The following is a 15,799-nucleotide window of genomic DNA, read 5'->3' as shown; positions in this document are numbered from 1 at the left end:
CTTATCAACTATTTAAAATTTGAATTCAAGTTTCCTGTTCATTATGTTTTATTTTCACAAAGAAAGGGTTTTCATAATGGAAAGAGCAGTAAATCTGGAATTGGATTTAAGCCCTAACCCTGTCAGCTCTTACTAGTTGTATGATCTTGGGCAACTAATTCTTCTTTCATGGGCCTCATTTTCCTCATCTATAACATTAGGAGATGTAATTAGATAATGTTTAAGGCTCCTTTTGGCTCTGACATTATGATTCTATTTCACAGTAGTCTTTAAAAATCTGAATATCAAAATATGACAAACTTGAAAAGGAGATATGAAAAATCATCAAGATTTAAAGACAGTACACAGAAGTATAACAAAGATTATCTGTTTGGTTTATGTTTAATATATTTTTATTGGCTGAATTTTATGATAAAATTATATAAATTCAGAACTCCTTTAATTTGGAATTTGTTATAATTTGGATCATATTTTTTAAATAAAGGTAATCTACTATTGAAAATGAAAGGCTGGGTTTAAAAAAAATTTAAAACCCAAATATCTGAGCTCAAATTCTGCCTTTGACACTCTCTGTATGACAATGGTCAAGGCATTTAACTTCTCAGACAGAATTTCTACTATGATGACAAAACCTGTTAAATCATCTCCAAAGTCACCAGTATCCTTCTAGTTGCAAATTAACCTGCTTGGATGGCTTCCTAACTCCCAAAAGCCTCAACCTACCTACCACTATTTGCTCAACCTACTTGTTTCTGCTGCCAAAAAATTTTTTACCATTTACCCACATCAAATCTGAGTTCAGCTTTTAAAGGATTACTGTAGCCTCCCAACTGTTCCCTAAAACACTCATCCTGTTTCTTTCCACCATAGTACTACAAATGCAATCTTTCTAATGCATAGGTATAATTCATGTCAGTTCAAAATGATTATTATCATAAAAGTCTTTTCTTCTTTCTAATCTTTCCTATCTTAGGTGAGAGTCCTTCTAGTTGCATATGCCTTCCCCCACAAGAAATTATTATGTGATAAAACAGTTTACTTTGGGTGTGGGCAATACAAACCAAGATCTATAAGATCACAGAATCAACGCCTAATATTTGACTTAGTTGATGGAAGCCCATGGTTTACCATTGGTGATTTGCATGTAATCCTTGTGCCAAACACCCCATCCTGACGGGAAAGACCTTGGCACACCTTTTTTTCTTTTACATCTTTTTCCTTTACTCAGGATAAACTTGAAAATGCTAATATCTAGCTTTCTCTTTTGGTACCCCAAAATCTGTCTCTATAAGTTTTTTGATTTACAAGAAAACAATTAAAGCTGATTTTGTTTACAGAGAGAAAGTGTAATGGGCTGAGGCTTGAGTTGATGCACTGAGGTCCCAAGCACGTGAAGCTAAATAGTAATTGGACTATACTCTATTAATATACATGCTTGGATAAAGAATGGCCCCCGCCCACTCTCTGTGCAAGTCCTGATGTGTTGTATAGTTAATGACAATTTTGGTGGGTGGAGGCAGAGAGACAGGAAGAGAGGCTGGGAGAGATTGGCCTGGGTTCAATGCTGGTAGCTGCTGGTTGTGTGGCTGCTGGTCTAGCTAGCTTCTTGACTCAGTTGCACACATTGCTATTGCCCATTCCCTTCCACCTCCGATCTTTCTTCACTGAGAATAAAGATCGACGATTTTCCCCTAACCTAAATTCCTGACTCCGGCTGATTTTAAAATACGGTCTTCACAAGAAAGTATGGACAGGTCTCATGTACAAGATGAAGAGACTTGTCCTAAGGGATCACAAAGAGACCTTTTTCCAGTGCTAACTTTATGCTACTAGGATTTAGACTCCTCTAATAGATACAAGGTCAGAGAGGATCCATGACTTTTGCTCCTTTTCTTCTTTAGGAGGGATCCTGATACCTTCATGCACCAAAGAGCCTCTTTCTGATGTATCAGAAGATGGAGCATCATCTTATATTAGTCTTATTCCCACTTCCACCCTATCAGTCTTTCTGCTTCTCATCTTCCTCCAGGAGGCTGGATGAGGTCATGTAAATTATCCCTGACAGCTTCCCTGAAAGACAGGGAATAAGGAAATAGGGCATCATCCAATAGCATTTGCTGATATTCAGTGAGGGGGCAACTGTTCCTCTTTGTTACAATACTGAAGGTTTATGTCCTGCAACCTTATTTTCTTCTATCATTCTTTAAAGTCAGGGACAGAATAATTGTTGAAGAAAACCAGAAAAATAGCATTGAGCTTCTAGAACAGGACCCAGATAATACCCTAAGACTTTACTTAAAGACTGTTTGCCTCTTGTAATTGAAGCCAGCTTCCTCCTCTCCCCTCACAACACACCCTTTATTTTTGTCTCCTTGCTTGACTCCAGATCAAGGTGTTCCTCTCTTTCTCTTCATTCAAACCATTGAGCTTCATCTTGTTAGAAAAATCTTTCACTGTTTTTAACTTCCAAAGTATTGCTCTTTCTCTTCCTTGGAAACTGTTCTGCATTCAAGGATTGGTTGGCATGTGCTACCACAAACTTCCTGAAAGCTATGAATAAAAAAGTCCTCTTCCCAGAAACTTTGGGCAGATGCCTTCCATATTGGTTCTTCCTGAGTAGCTGAAAAAATGCCCTTGACTTCATTCTGACTCTTCCCAAATGTTAATTACTAATACTAATCTCTAGAAAGGGGATATTCACTCTTGGGGGAATACTGGCCCTTTCATTAGGGATTCCACCATAGAATCATTTCTCATCATTGTATCTCTATTTTACATAATAAATCTAGATGCTCAGTAAACTAGGATAGGGAAACTAGATGGCACAGTGGATAAAATATTGGGCTTGGAATCAGGAAGACTTATCTTTATAAATTCAAAAATGGTCTCAGACACTTCTGAGTGGTCTGTGTGGTCCTAGGCAAGTTACCTAATCCCATTTGCTGCAGTTCCTCATTAATAAAATGAGCTGGAGAAGAAAATGTCAAACCACTCTTTTGCCCTTGCCAAGAAAACCTTAAATGGGATCACAAAGAATTGGATACTATTGAAATAACTCAACAACAAGAACACTAGAATAATTAATACTTATTCAATTTGAATACTGAGCATCCAAAATATGGTCTACAAATACTTACTATCAATCTTTATAGAGAATGGGGCTTGACTGGACTGTTTGGATATTCCAGGAAATTTAGTTGTATGGAAACTTGGTAAACTATATAATCTGAGAGACTATTGTTATTTGTTTACTTTGGAATTTAGAGGAGAGAAAGGAGAGCTTAGCTTTAGGAGAAAGGAAGAAGACTATAACAATATCCTTAGAGGGAAATTAGTTGATCTCCTGATCTTGAGTTTAATACCCCAATTAACAATTCTCAAATGAGTCTAGATTTATTTTAAAAAAAACAGAATGTAGAGCGCATAACTAGATGAATTTTAATTCATGTCCCCATTAGAAGAAAGCTATGGAAAAAATATTGAAACCAAGTACAATTGTGGAATGGAGAAGGTCATGAATTAGATCTTCAGCCTGGATCCAAGAGGACTTGACCCCCTCTTCTTTAGACACTGGAAGAAAAGGACAACAAATGCACGAGGTACTTTGGACTTCCAAACTGGGTATTTATTTTTAATTTTAAGTCTTCTTTTCTGTCCTCCTTTCTCTTGTGTACCAAGTGTAAGTTGTTCTAGCAGTCAAAGTAATGCCACTTTACAATGAATGAAACTGCTTTTAACAAAGGCAACTTCTGTTGTGGATAAACTGCTCCTATAAAGTACTTTTAACATTATGAACTTTAACATTTAAACTCTGTGAAGTGTAAAATCATGAATGAAAAAAAAAATACCAAGTATGAACAGAACTGGTAATAGATTATTTCTCTGATGGGAAGCCTGAGTAACACCATACATCAGGGAAGCATGTCATCCCAGAGATGACAGTAGTTGGAGTCAGGTACAGATCAGAGTTCCCAGTCCAAGTCAGAAATTCTTAGAAATCAAACCAAGTAAAGGGAAATGAACACTTAAAAGTGGAGGCATCTCTTTTATCTCATTTCACTTTATTATAGTCCCCAGTTTTCTTCAACCTATACTTCAAATGCCGACAAAATAAGTTATTTCCTAATCCTCCTTTTTTCTTTCTGAAATTTCTTTGTATAACTATATATCACTTATATGTATATGTATTGGATTCTCTCAGTAGAATTTAACTCCTTGAGGAACTTATTTTGTTGCCTTGTACCCTTAGTATCAAGAATAGTGCTTTGAACATATCAGGCACTTAATATTTATTGTATTGTTGGAGAGGTAGGAGAACCAGGAGAATGTGGTCTCATAAGTTAAGGGAGGAGAGATAGAGCAGGAGGTTAACAATGTCAAAAACTATGGAAGCCTTCACTTTATAGATGATGATATTGAAGCCCAGAGAATTCTTTTCTATCAAGTTAGTAACAAATCTATGGATTTGTTCAGATTTACCTATTTTTAGTGCTTTTTCTACCATACTTACGAAATAAAGGTCAAAAAGAAGTTATTTTAGAATGTGACAAAATCTTTACTGTGTAACCAATCCTAATAGCAAGGAAAAAAACCAGGAGGGAAAATATCACAGCTATTCCCAGAACTGTTAGTGGTTTTCCCACTGAGAGTGAGAAACTCCCAGTTGTGTTTTCCCACCTTTTTTTGTTTCATCTCCCTTCCCCTAGCAAGAGACACTCAACTACTGGTTAAAAATAAACAAGTTTACTTCGATTTTCCAACACTGTGCAAAATCTGAACAGTAGTTGTTCTTATGCTTTCCTTTTCTGACTCCTACTAAAGAAGTACCACTAGTAGGGCAGCATTAGGGGGGCTCAAAACTTCTATAAAAGTCTGGAATAAAATCAGGAAAAGACATTAAACAATGCATAGGGAAAGGGCTAACTATATGATACCTTCCCCTGGGAATAACATTAGCTCTAGACTGAATTATTAGAGGAATTGAAATTTAAAAGCATAATCAACCTTACTTCCAATGTCTTTTTTCCTTTGCTTGAGAATTCTGATCAGCAAGTACCTGATAGTTAAGATTAAAAAAAACCCTAACAAATTAATTTATCATTTACCCTGTAAGCACTGAGGATACAAGAACAAAAGCAAATCATCTATATCTGTGATTTTCAAAGCACATTCTAGGAAGTGATGCCTTGAGTTGTACTGCTTGGTACATAGTGAGTGCTTAATAAATGTTAGTTGGCTAACCTGATCTTCCCTGCTTAGCATCAATACAATGGCTGCAGTATGTGTGAAGGTGCAAAGTCACATCTTCTGTTAAGAGTTCTGGGAAAGTAAAGAAATAAGAAAGTATAAAAGAGGTAAAGGAGAGGTTGAGGAATTCCAATGATAAGGAATAACGAGGCCCAACAACCTGGAAATCTTTCTTGTTGCCATCTTAAGCATTTAGTTCCTTAAGCACAATTCCTCATTGATCCATGAACCAAAAACAGTTGAGAACCACTTTGATACCATAAACTTTTTTTGAGATTTTTTTCTATAAGAATGGCTTTTTATTTTTCAAAATACATGCAAAGATAGTTTTCAACAGTCACCCCTGTAAAATCTTGTGTTCCAAAATTTTCTTCCTCCATGTCTCTTTCCCTCTGTCCTAGACAACAAGTAATCCAACATATGTTAAACGTGCAATTCTTCTAAACATATTTCCACATTTATTATGCTGCACAAAAAATCAGATCAAAAGAGAAAAAAAGCCAAAAAGAAAAAAAAGCAAGCAAACAACAAAAAGGACCAAAAAAGGTGAAAATACTATATTGTACTCCACATTCAGTCTCCATAGTCCTCTCTTTGGATGCAGAATTCTCTCTCCATCATGAATCTATTTGAATTGCCCTAAATCACCTCAATTTTGAAAAAAAGCCAACTCCATCACAGTTGACTGTCCCATAATCCTGTTGTTGTATACAATATTCTCTTGGTTCTGCTCACTTTTATTTAGCATCAGTTCATGTAAATTTTTCCAGACCTTTCTTAAATCAGCCTGCTCCTCTTTTCTTATCGAACAAAAATATTTCATTACATTCACACACCATAACTTATTCAGCCATTCTCCAACCGATGGGCATCCATTAAGTTTCCAGTTCCTTGCCACCACAATAAAAGCATTTTTGCACATGTGGGTCCTTTTCCCTTTTTTATGATTTCTTTGGGATACAGACCCAGTAAACACATTGCTAGATCAAAGGGTATGCACAATTTGATAGTCATTTGGTAATAGTTCTAAAGTGCTCTCCAGAATGTTTGGATCAGTTCACAATTCCTCCAAAAATGTATTAGTGTCCCAGTTTTCCCATATCCACTCCAACATTTATCATTCTCTTTTCCTGACATCTTAGCCAATCTGAGAAATTTGCAGTTGGTGCTGCTTGTGGATGCATAATACTCAAATGCACCTGTAATCTCAATAATGTTTGCCTTCCCTTAAGTAATGAAGACTGCCATCCATCCCGTGGGAGTTTTGTTCAAGTCTTCCCATAAGTTCACCGCAAGGGCATCAATAAATGTGTCCATGTCTGGAGACCTTCTGTCTGTTATTCCTTGTTCTCATTATGTTACCAACCTACCTTTCTTTTTTGTTCTTATATATCTTTGGTGATATCTTTTATTTTAGCTCTCCTTCATAATCCTTTATTTAAAATGTGCTGCTAACTCTTCATATCCACTATGTGTTTCTGGTTGCCCTGTGAGTGATAGTTGTTTTGAATTTTTCAGAACCAGTAGTTTCTTGAGTCTATATGAATACATGTATAAATAATGATACCTCAATAACACAAAGATGGAAGGAAAATGATGAGAAGAAACAATTGTTGGTACTTTATATCATTTTGAAGTCTTTATCTCATTTGATCCTTACAACAACTCTGAAAAGTAAGTATAATAGGTATTACTAATTTTTATAGATGAGACAACAAAGGCTAAAAAAGGTTACATGACTCAAGGTCATGGAATTAGTATCTGAGGCAGGGTTTGAACCCAAAGGTTATTGTCTCAAATTCAGTGTTCTGTCTATCATATCTTATAAACATTGGTAGTGTTTCTAATCTTCATAAATCATGTAAAACATTAGTAGGGTAGATTATGTAGCTCAATACCAATATTCCTGTTAAGCTGTATTATGAACCCTTCTTTAAAATCTAAGTCCAGCACTCTATACCCACTACTCTATGCCAAGAAATGAAAATGCTGATAAATTGTCATCTGAGCATAGACACTAACAAGAGAAGCTTGTCTCTATCCTTATCCCTCAACACTTTAAACAATGATGATATTATATAAAGACCTGATTCTTGTTCATATATCTTAAAATTGCGGATGACACAAAGTTAGGTGATAACTAAGATACTAGGATCCAATTAGGATCCAACAAAACTTAACAGGCTAAAATGACTATAATAAGGTATGATTTAATAGGAATAAGTGTAAAATCCTACACTTAAATTTCAGTAATCATCACACAAGTACAAGACAGGAGAGAAAGGGTTAAATGACAGCTCTTAGAAAAAAGAATCAGAGGGTTTTAGTGGCTCAATATAAATCATTAGTGTTATATGATAGTCAAAAATATTGATGCTATCTTAAGCTACATTAAAACAGCACGTTTTATAGAACAATAGAAGTTATAGCTCTATTGTACAATGTTCCATTATACAATTAGACTACATACTGTGCTCTGTTTTGGGTGCCAAATTTTAGGAAGAAAATTGACCAGCTGGAGGGCCTACAGTGGGAGGTAGCTGACACATTAAAGGTAAAGAACTATGGGTATTTAGCTTATAGAGGAAACGTGTTAAGGAAATATAAGAGCTGTCTTCAAATATTTGAAGAATTTTTATTTGAAAGTACTGTTAAATTTTGCTTGGCCCCAGATAAAATAATAAGAAGCATTTGGTGGAACTTAAAGAGAAAGACTAGTTTGTAAGTAAAAACTTCCTAACATTATAGCTGTTCACAAATGGAATGGGGCACTTTGAAATGTAACGAATTGTCCATTATTGTTGTTTTCTAGGCACTTACTGGAGATCAAATGCTGCAAGTGCTATACAGAGGATTATGATATCTGAGACCCCTTTTAATTCTTTCATATCATTCTCCAAATCTAGGAACATTGATGTATAGTTCAATTTGCAGCTTGCTGAGAACTAGGCATCTTTTTATATGGGGAAAATTATAACATTTCTTAAAGAATCACAGATTTGAAGAATTTCAGAACAGAAAGGAATCTTTCTGAATCACTTAGGCCAACTTCCTCATTTTGTATATGAAAAAATATGAGGCCCAGAAAAGTTAAATAATTTTTCTAAAGTAATGGTTTCCATGTTTTATGGAAGAACATCATTTTTTAAAAAATTGTCACGTCCACTGACATTTTTCCCTATTCTGTATTTTATTCAAGTTAAATTAAAAATCAATTATAAATTTTAAAACATATTTATTGATAAAATCCTTTACAATGTTACCATTATATAATTAACAATGTGACAGACTATATCTCTTAAAATATGTTGGAGCTAATAATAATGTAATCCTTTTAACTACTAATCAAAATCAATATTTTGTCTTTATAATTGTAATAATAGAAAACCCCATTTCATAAAATAAAGTGTTATGAATGGTAGTGAAATGTGTATTGCTTTGTTTGATAAACCAGAAAATTGTTTACTCACCTGAATGCAGAACATAATAAGATTTTAAGATTTAAACATTTGTTTCAACATACTATCACAAGAAGTCAAATATAATTGTTCTTCTGATGGAGTAAGACCAAATATTTCATATTTGTTCATGCTATTCTTTTCATATTTAGAAACATTTAATTTTTAATTTAAAATGAGCATTACTTCTGTAATAAAGTGATTAATTAGCAAGTTTGTACTTTCTTCTATTTCATTTGAAGTGCAGGCATCTTTAAAATTAGGAAGCACCTTTTTGTGGTGGCTAAGGATTAGAAATTGAGGGGAAGTCCATCAACTGAAAGCAACGAACAAATTGTAATATATGATCGTAATGTAATATTATTGTACTATAAGAAATGACAAGCAGGATAATTTCAGAAAAACCTGAAAAGACCTTTTAATGAACTGATACAGAGTCAAATAAGCAAAAGCAGGAGAACACTATACACAGTAATAGCAATGCTGTATGATGAACAATTGTGAATAACTTAGGTATTCTCAGAAATACGATGATATAAAACAATCTCAAAGGACTCATGGTGAAAAAAGGCTTTTTTGCCTTTAGAGAAAGAACTGATGGCATTGAATACAGAGCCAAACCTTCTCTCTGTCTCTCTGTCTCTGTCTCTTCTGCTCTCGTTTTTCTTTTTTCTCTCTTTCATTTTAGTTTTCTTCTGCAAAATGACTACTGTGGAAATGTTATATATGATTGTACATGTATAACTAATATGATTGCTTACAATCTTAGGAAGAGGAGAGAGGAGCAAGGGAGAGATAATTTGGAACTAAAACTTTAAAAATTCAACAAATATTAAAATTATCTTACATGTAGCTGAGGAAAAATAAAATATTATTAAAATAAAATTAAAGAGCATTTCAAGAATATGATCTTTGCAAATTTATTCCTACAGCTCTAAATTTCTCATAAACATATTAACTTCACTTTTTTGCATCAGAGTATGTAATCTATGTCAGGAGAAAATTTCTGGTGTAAAAAGAATTTGCTTCATCCTTATCCTCTCCAAGAAAAATGGCCATTTCTCCTCATCCAAAATAATGGTAAGTAATGTCCTAAAGAAGGAAATGACAAGTTACCAAGTTTCCAAGAAAACTTTATGGACAGTATTGTTCTGCTATGGTCCTTGGGGTCACCAAGAATAGAATATAACTGAACAATAAGAATAAATGTAATGTTAGTAAAAAAAAAATAATGTAAGGCAGCAGGTTTCACAATTATATACAAGTACTTTTTATTTCTCCTTAATAGTGTTTACAATTTTACAATTAAAGACTTCATTTTAATGTACTTTAAAAAAATAAAAAGGAGCGTACTCTAATAACTTGAAAATTGTATGCAGTTCTTGCTTATATCTTTCAATGGAAGTCTTCATCTCTGGAGCATGTCATGCTTCCAAATTATATGGGGCACATTTAAAACTATTACTTGTAGATTTGCATTTTTGTGCTTATACTGATTAAGTTCCATCAGTACAGTCCAATTAAATTCTCCCACATTATATCATTTTCATTGATTATTGATTATATCAAAAATGGATTACATTGAAAATTCCTCTTGATGGAGCATTTCATTAGATTTCCAAAATAACAAATCTTCCCCATAATAAATTTCAAATGTGTACCCCATATATGTAAACAAATGAGCCAGCATCTTCAATTATAAATGTTGCTTCATCTACTCATAAAGCAAAACAGGAAGATTTTAGTTTCTTCATTAATTGATCATAAAGGTCTCAGACATATTTGCAAATATGCTTCCTTCCATGTCATTTACAAGTGGAAACATTCAAAGATGCATTGCATATTATTTGACAATATCAACAGCTGCAAGTAGCAACAAAATTTTTATAGAATTACAAGTAACCTTAAGAAATCCAAGTGGGACACTTAATAACAAACTTAAAAAAAAATCTTACTTGGGCAATGTATTTGGCAACACATTTTTAAGAAAATCTTTTCATTTATAATGTTTCATTCTATTGGCATCCAAATAATTCACATAAAACAAACATAGCATTCGTTCCTCTCCATCAATAAAATTGCTTGTGAATCTCAAGAAGTATAGTATAGCTGGACTTTTTACTTTGTGTTTCTTTATTTCCACTACTCAAATTTTCTCTGTTGTTTTTGCTTGTACTAATTTTAGCTGCTTCAGTGGCTTTTCCATTCAAACTGGTCATGAATTTTTCTATCATAATGGAACATTATTTGCACTTTTTAAAAAAAAGGACAAATAAATGACGATAATTAAATGTAAATGTTAAAAAGTTCAAAAATTATTTATAACGTTTTTCAAGTTATTCTAGTTTTTAAAGTTGTATTATTTTGGAGAACAGATTATAAAATACTTATGGATGATGTTGAAAAATATGATAGGGTTTATGGCATCCCGTGTACCCACTGAATTTTAAATGCAGGATTGAAATATGATTGAAATCCTTATGGATTTTGAGCTTTGCCAACTCAAGTTTGAGCTCCTTTCTGAATACCTTCTTAAATAATGACTACATTGCATTTGTTGTTGGATGGAGCAAATTTGGCCTTTTAGCCTCATCTTGATTTATTTTTATTTGAACTTTTGTTTCCTTTTTTAAATAGGATTTTATTTTTCCAAATACATATAAAGATTATATGAACTTTTGTTTTCACTAAAATAAGAGGAGGGTAGATTGGTGCAAGAGCCATACTCATAAATATCTGATAGTTTGAGCCATTCATCACACTACTTTGGGGCATTTCTGATTTTTGAAAGTATTCCTCACACCAAAAGTAAATCTGCCTCTTTGTAACTGCCATTCACTGATTCTAGTTTTGTCTCCCACCCACTCACCTCCCTGCTCCTAGTACCCCAACAACCCAACCCCAGGAGCCAAAAATAGCAATCTACTTCTTCAGCTCTGGTTCAATTCTTCCAAATCTTGAAGACAAAGAAAATTTGACTAACCACACTAATAATAATATACAAACTACCAAAAATAAGAAAGCAAGAGTTTCAGGTATCCCTCAACTTTTAAATAAACTTCTGGAATACAAGCCATTTATAATCAGTTCTTGAAAAATCCAAACACATCTTTTCATAAACTGTTGTCATAAATGCTACTTAGGCTTTCAGGTTAGCCCAAAAAATCTTGTTTAATATGTTAAATCACTGTAATACTGCACACTTGCCATGGAAAATGACAGAAAATAATACTATTGTAATATTATTGCAAAGAGCCTTGCCAATTACTGTTATCATATACAGTTTTATTTGTCCCATAAGTTCAAATTTTTCAAAAAATATATAGTGTAACTTGGAAAATTTTGATAAAACATCAGAATTAAGCAAACTGTTATGACACAATTCTAACAATCACATTGTTATTCTTACAAAGATAGTCATGCTTCAAGTTAAGTACACTCAATTTGCAAAAGAAATATTAAACACACACACATATACACACACACACACATACACACACACACGCGACAAGGAGTTGTCTCTCATCCATATAATCCTTTCAAATTTTGCAACCTTCTCTCCTTGTCCTATTAGTTGCAGACAATGATGTTATTATTAATTACTAATAACTCACAAGGTTGTTGTGAAGATCAAATGAAAGAAAAATATAAAGAATTTTTCAAAAGTTTTAAATACTGTACAAATACTAGTTATAAGTATGGAAATCTGATCCTCAGAATCAAATACTAATTGTCTAAGGGTATAATCTAAACCAAGATCACCTCTTTTCTAGCATTTGAAGGTAAGACCTATCATTTATCATGGTGACAATAAACAATATATAGCCATGTAATACTTTACAAAACAGCTTTACCTACAATCATTATATATTATGTCATTTTTCCCCTTTGGGGGATGGTACTTAACCTCTCTTTTTTCCTTCACTGGCTGAAAACTGTTTATATTAATTCAGGCAATTTTGTTCTCATTCATATTCAAAAACTCCCTTCCTCTTGCAACTTTTACTTCAGGGAAAAAATCTCTTCACATATGAGTCAAATAAAAGATTTAATCATTGCTAAATATATAGATATGTGTATATATATATATATATATATATATAATTTAATGATATACCAGTAACTATGAAAGTCATATGATTAAAAGTTAGCTATAAGAATTAATGCCGTCAACTTTTAAAACACTTTTAAAAAGTCAAGTGTCAGACAGAACCAAACAGAAATCCATTTAAGAATCTCTAAAAGTCTCCATTTGCCTCCATATACTTCTGGATATAAATCTGATTTTCTTCAACATCTGGAATGTCACATAAAGAACTATTTCTTATGCAATTTTATATTTCAATTTTAGTTATTGGTATTGTAGCAATATTCATTTCTACTATATTTTCTTATGGATATACATAATTTCAGCATGTTGAGGGTTGAGTAGATTATCTGTGGACTAACCTTGGTACTTAAACAGCATTTATAATATTTTCTATGGGAACATATAAATACCACATAATCTATTTACACTACTGGAACACCATCCATTTACATTATTAAGACCTAATCTAATATCTGAGGATAGAAACCAAGGAACCAGAAATAACAAGATCTGAAGCAGTATGTAAAGAATTACATTAAAACATCCTGCCCCAAAATTGATCTATAATTAATGGTTTGACTTTCTAATCAACTTTACTTAATTCATTTATAATTCACTATTTGCTACAATAATTTAGGATTTTAACTTTCTCTAGTTTCTATTTATTACAGCCTTTGTGCTATTTAATCATATATGACTCTTTGCTAGAAAATGACCCCATTTGGAGTTTGTTTTTGTCATTTTCTAGCTCATTTTATAATGAGGAAACTGAGGCAAACAGGGTTAAGTGACTTGCTCAGGATCATATAGCCCATAAGTATCTGAGACCAGATTTGAACTCAGAAAGATCAGTTTTCTTTTGACTCCAGATCCAGCACTTTATCCACTGCGCCACCTAGCTATGTGTAGACATTTCAAAAATCTACAGCTTCAAAACACTATTCCTGATACAACACATTAAAAAAAGACTGAATTATTTTAGTAAGACACTTAGTCATTTGAGGGTGGCTTTAAAATGATTTACAAAGTATTAATAATGGAAATTTACAATTCACACTAAACTTTCATTTATTATTTTGTCATGTAAAGTTCATTGTTGTTATCAAGGTTTGTTTTTTTTTTAAACTAGGCAAACTAAAAAAAAAAAATTTCCTTAAAATATGTGCAATAGAAAGAAATTAAGATGCGAGTTGAATTTCGTGCGTCAAATTAACCAGTGTTACAACTGTCAGCAAAAGGAAAGGAGGAGAGCGGATACTCTGAAGAAAACTAAACCATACTCAATGACATATGAAGACTTAAAACCTTGAAAGTTCTTTAAAATTTGTCTTTGAAGAAAAATCATTTTGGATAAGGGTTAAATAACTTTAGCTTCAAACGGAAGGTCTAAGTAAGCTTTTAAAATTCACCATTCTATACTATACGAAAAATAATACTATCAGATATCTACCTCCCACTTATTTGACAGAAATGGAAAAGTCACAATTAGGCGGTAAGTCACTTAGAGAACAAGTTCAGAATGATGGGGGAATGATGAGGAAGATTTCCTTGCTTTAAAGGGCAAGCAGGCATCCTCCAGATAATCCATCCCCGAACAAGTGATACAACTGGATTTAAATAATTCAGCCTATTAGATACAGAGTACACACAATGATATTGGGACAGGGACTGACCTTGGGATTTCATCGGTATATGAAACTCTCAGGTCAAGATACTCTCTTCCTAGCACCTTTTCTCTTTGCTATTTATCTCAGCTTAAATGACTTGCCTCGGTTCAACACAACCACCACGAGTCAAGAGTGAGCCTCAAACCCCAGATCTCCCAGTTTCCAGTCTAGCTTCCTGTTACTGGGTTATGCTAAGAGGAAAAATAAATAATTTGAAAAACAGGAGTGGAAAACCTTACCAATATTTCAGAAGTTATTCATGTTCAATTTACAAACTGCCCTAGAAGTCTAGAGGAAAACTATTTTTAATATTAAAAAATGAATTACCTATTCTGCTTTTATATTTTCTTTATGTTTACCAAAAAACAAGACTTTGATCATGCATCAAGGTAATTAATCTCCCTCTCTCAACCTCTCCCAAAAAATACAGATTCTTTTGGAGTTTTTGAGGACCCACACACACTCAGCGTCCAGGTACCGAGAGCTCCCTAGTGACATTAGCAGGCAGACCTACCCCAGAAGCCCCAGTGCTGGAAGTGCCGAGGACAGGGGGCAGCTTCTCCCGCTCTTCTTCTTTCCCTTTTTCCGCCTCCTCGTCCTTCTTCTCTTTCTCCTCCACCGCTGCCGCCGCCGCTGCTCCCGCCGCGGGCGGAGAGGGATCCCGAGTATCCTCATTCATGGTGTCACCCAACAGCTCAGGGACAACCTCGTCTGGGTCGGGAGGGAGAAGCGGTGAGCGGCGGGCGGCTGGGCTGAACCGCTGCTCGGGACTGTGGTGCTAGCGAGCGGGGATGCTGAGGATACAGGGATGCAGGGATGCAGGGATGCAGGGGATGCTGCTGACGCCGCGGCCGCGAGAGGGCTCCGCTCCAGCCACTGGCAAACACCTCCTCCCGTCCCCACCACCCCCGGGCCGGAACACTAGGCAGCCACTGCCTCTCTCTCTTTTTCCCCCTCCGCTCGCTCTCTCCCTCCCTCCCTCCCTCGACGAGCTCCCGCCCCCGCCCCGCGGCGCCGCCGGCGACAGCGGCTTCCTCCCGCCAGCCTGCCCGCCCGCCGGGCCCCTCCCCCCGCCGCCCCCAGCTCCCTAGCGCCAGCTCCGTCACCTGGGGGCTCGCGCCCCGCCCCGCTCCCCCCCTCCCGCGCGACGGTGAGTCAATCACCTGGGGCCTCGCATCTCCCGCCTCTGCCCCACGCCTTCCTCCCGCCCGCGCCGGCCGGTGCCCACGCAGCCGGCCTCGCGCTCTAGGGGAACGCTACCAAGCGAAGGCCGGGCTCTGGAGCAGCCGCCGGCCGCGACCCGCCCCAGTTAGTCCGGGAGCCCCGGGAGGAGGGGC

The 15,799-nt window shown here is 35.3% G+C and overlaps 1 protein-coding gene across 1 annotated transcript in view; it reads right to left on the bottom strand.

The window, feature by feature from the left end:
• Window positions 1-15,690, bottom strand: part of HECTD2 (HECT domain E3 ubiquitin protein ligase 2) — a 103,890-nt gene extending 88,200 nt beyond the window's left edge. The window contains exons 1-2 of the mRNA XM_031956035.1: window positions 15,626-15,690; window positions 14,977-15,256 (exon numbers count right to left, since the gene is read on the bottom strand). Coding sequence (XP_031811895.1) covers window positions 14,977-15,141 — 165 coding nt within the window. The 5' untranslated portion in view covers window positions 15,142-15,256; window positions 15,626-15,690. The remainder of the gene's footprint in view (window positions 1-14,976; window positions 15,257-15,625) is intronic.
• Between the last annotated feature and the right edge of the window lie 109 nt (window positions 15,691-15,799).

This window comes from Sarcophilus harrisii, chromosome 2, assembly GCF_902635505.1.
Source record: "Sarcophilus harrisii chromosome 2, mSarHar1.11, whole genome shotgun sequence".
NCBI classification, from domain to species: Eukaryota; Metazoa; Chordata; class Mammalia; order Dasyuromorphia; family Dasyuridae; genus Sarcophilus; species Sarcophilus harrisii.
The sequence above is the reverse complement of the archived record's forward strand: the minus strand, read 5'-3'. Positions and strand labels throughout refer to the sequence as shown.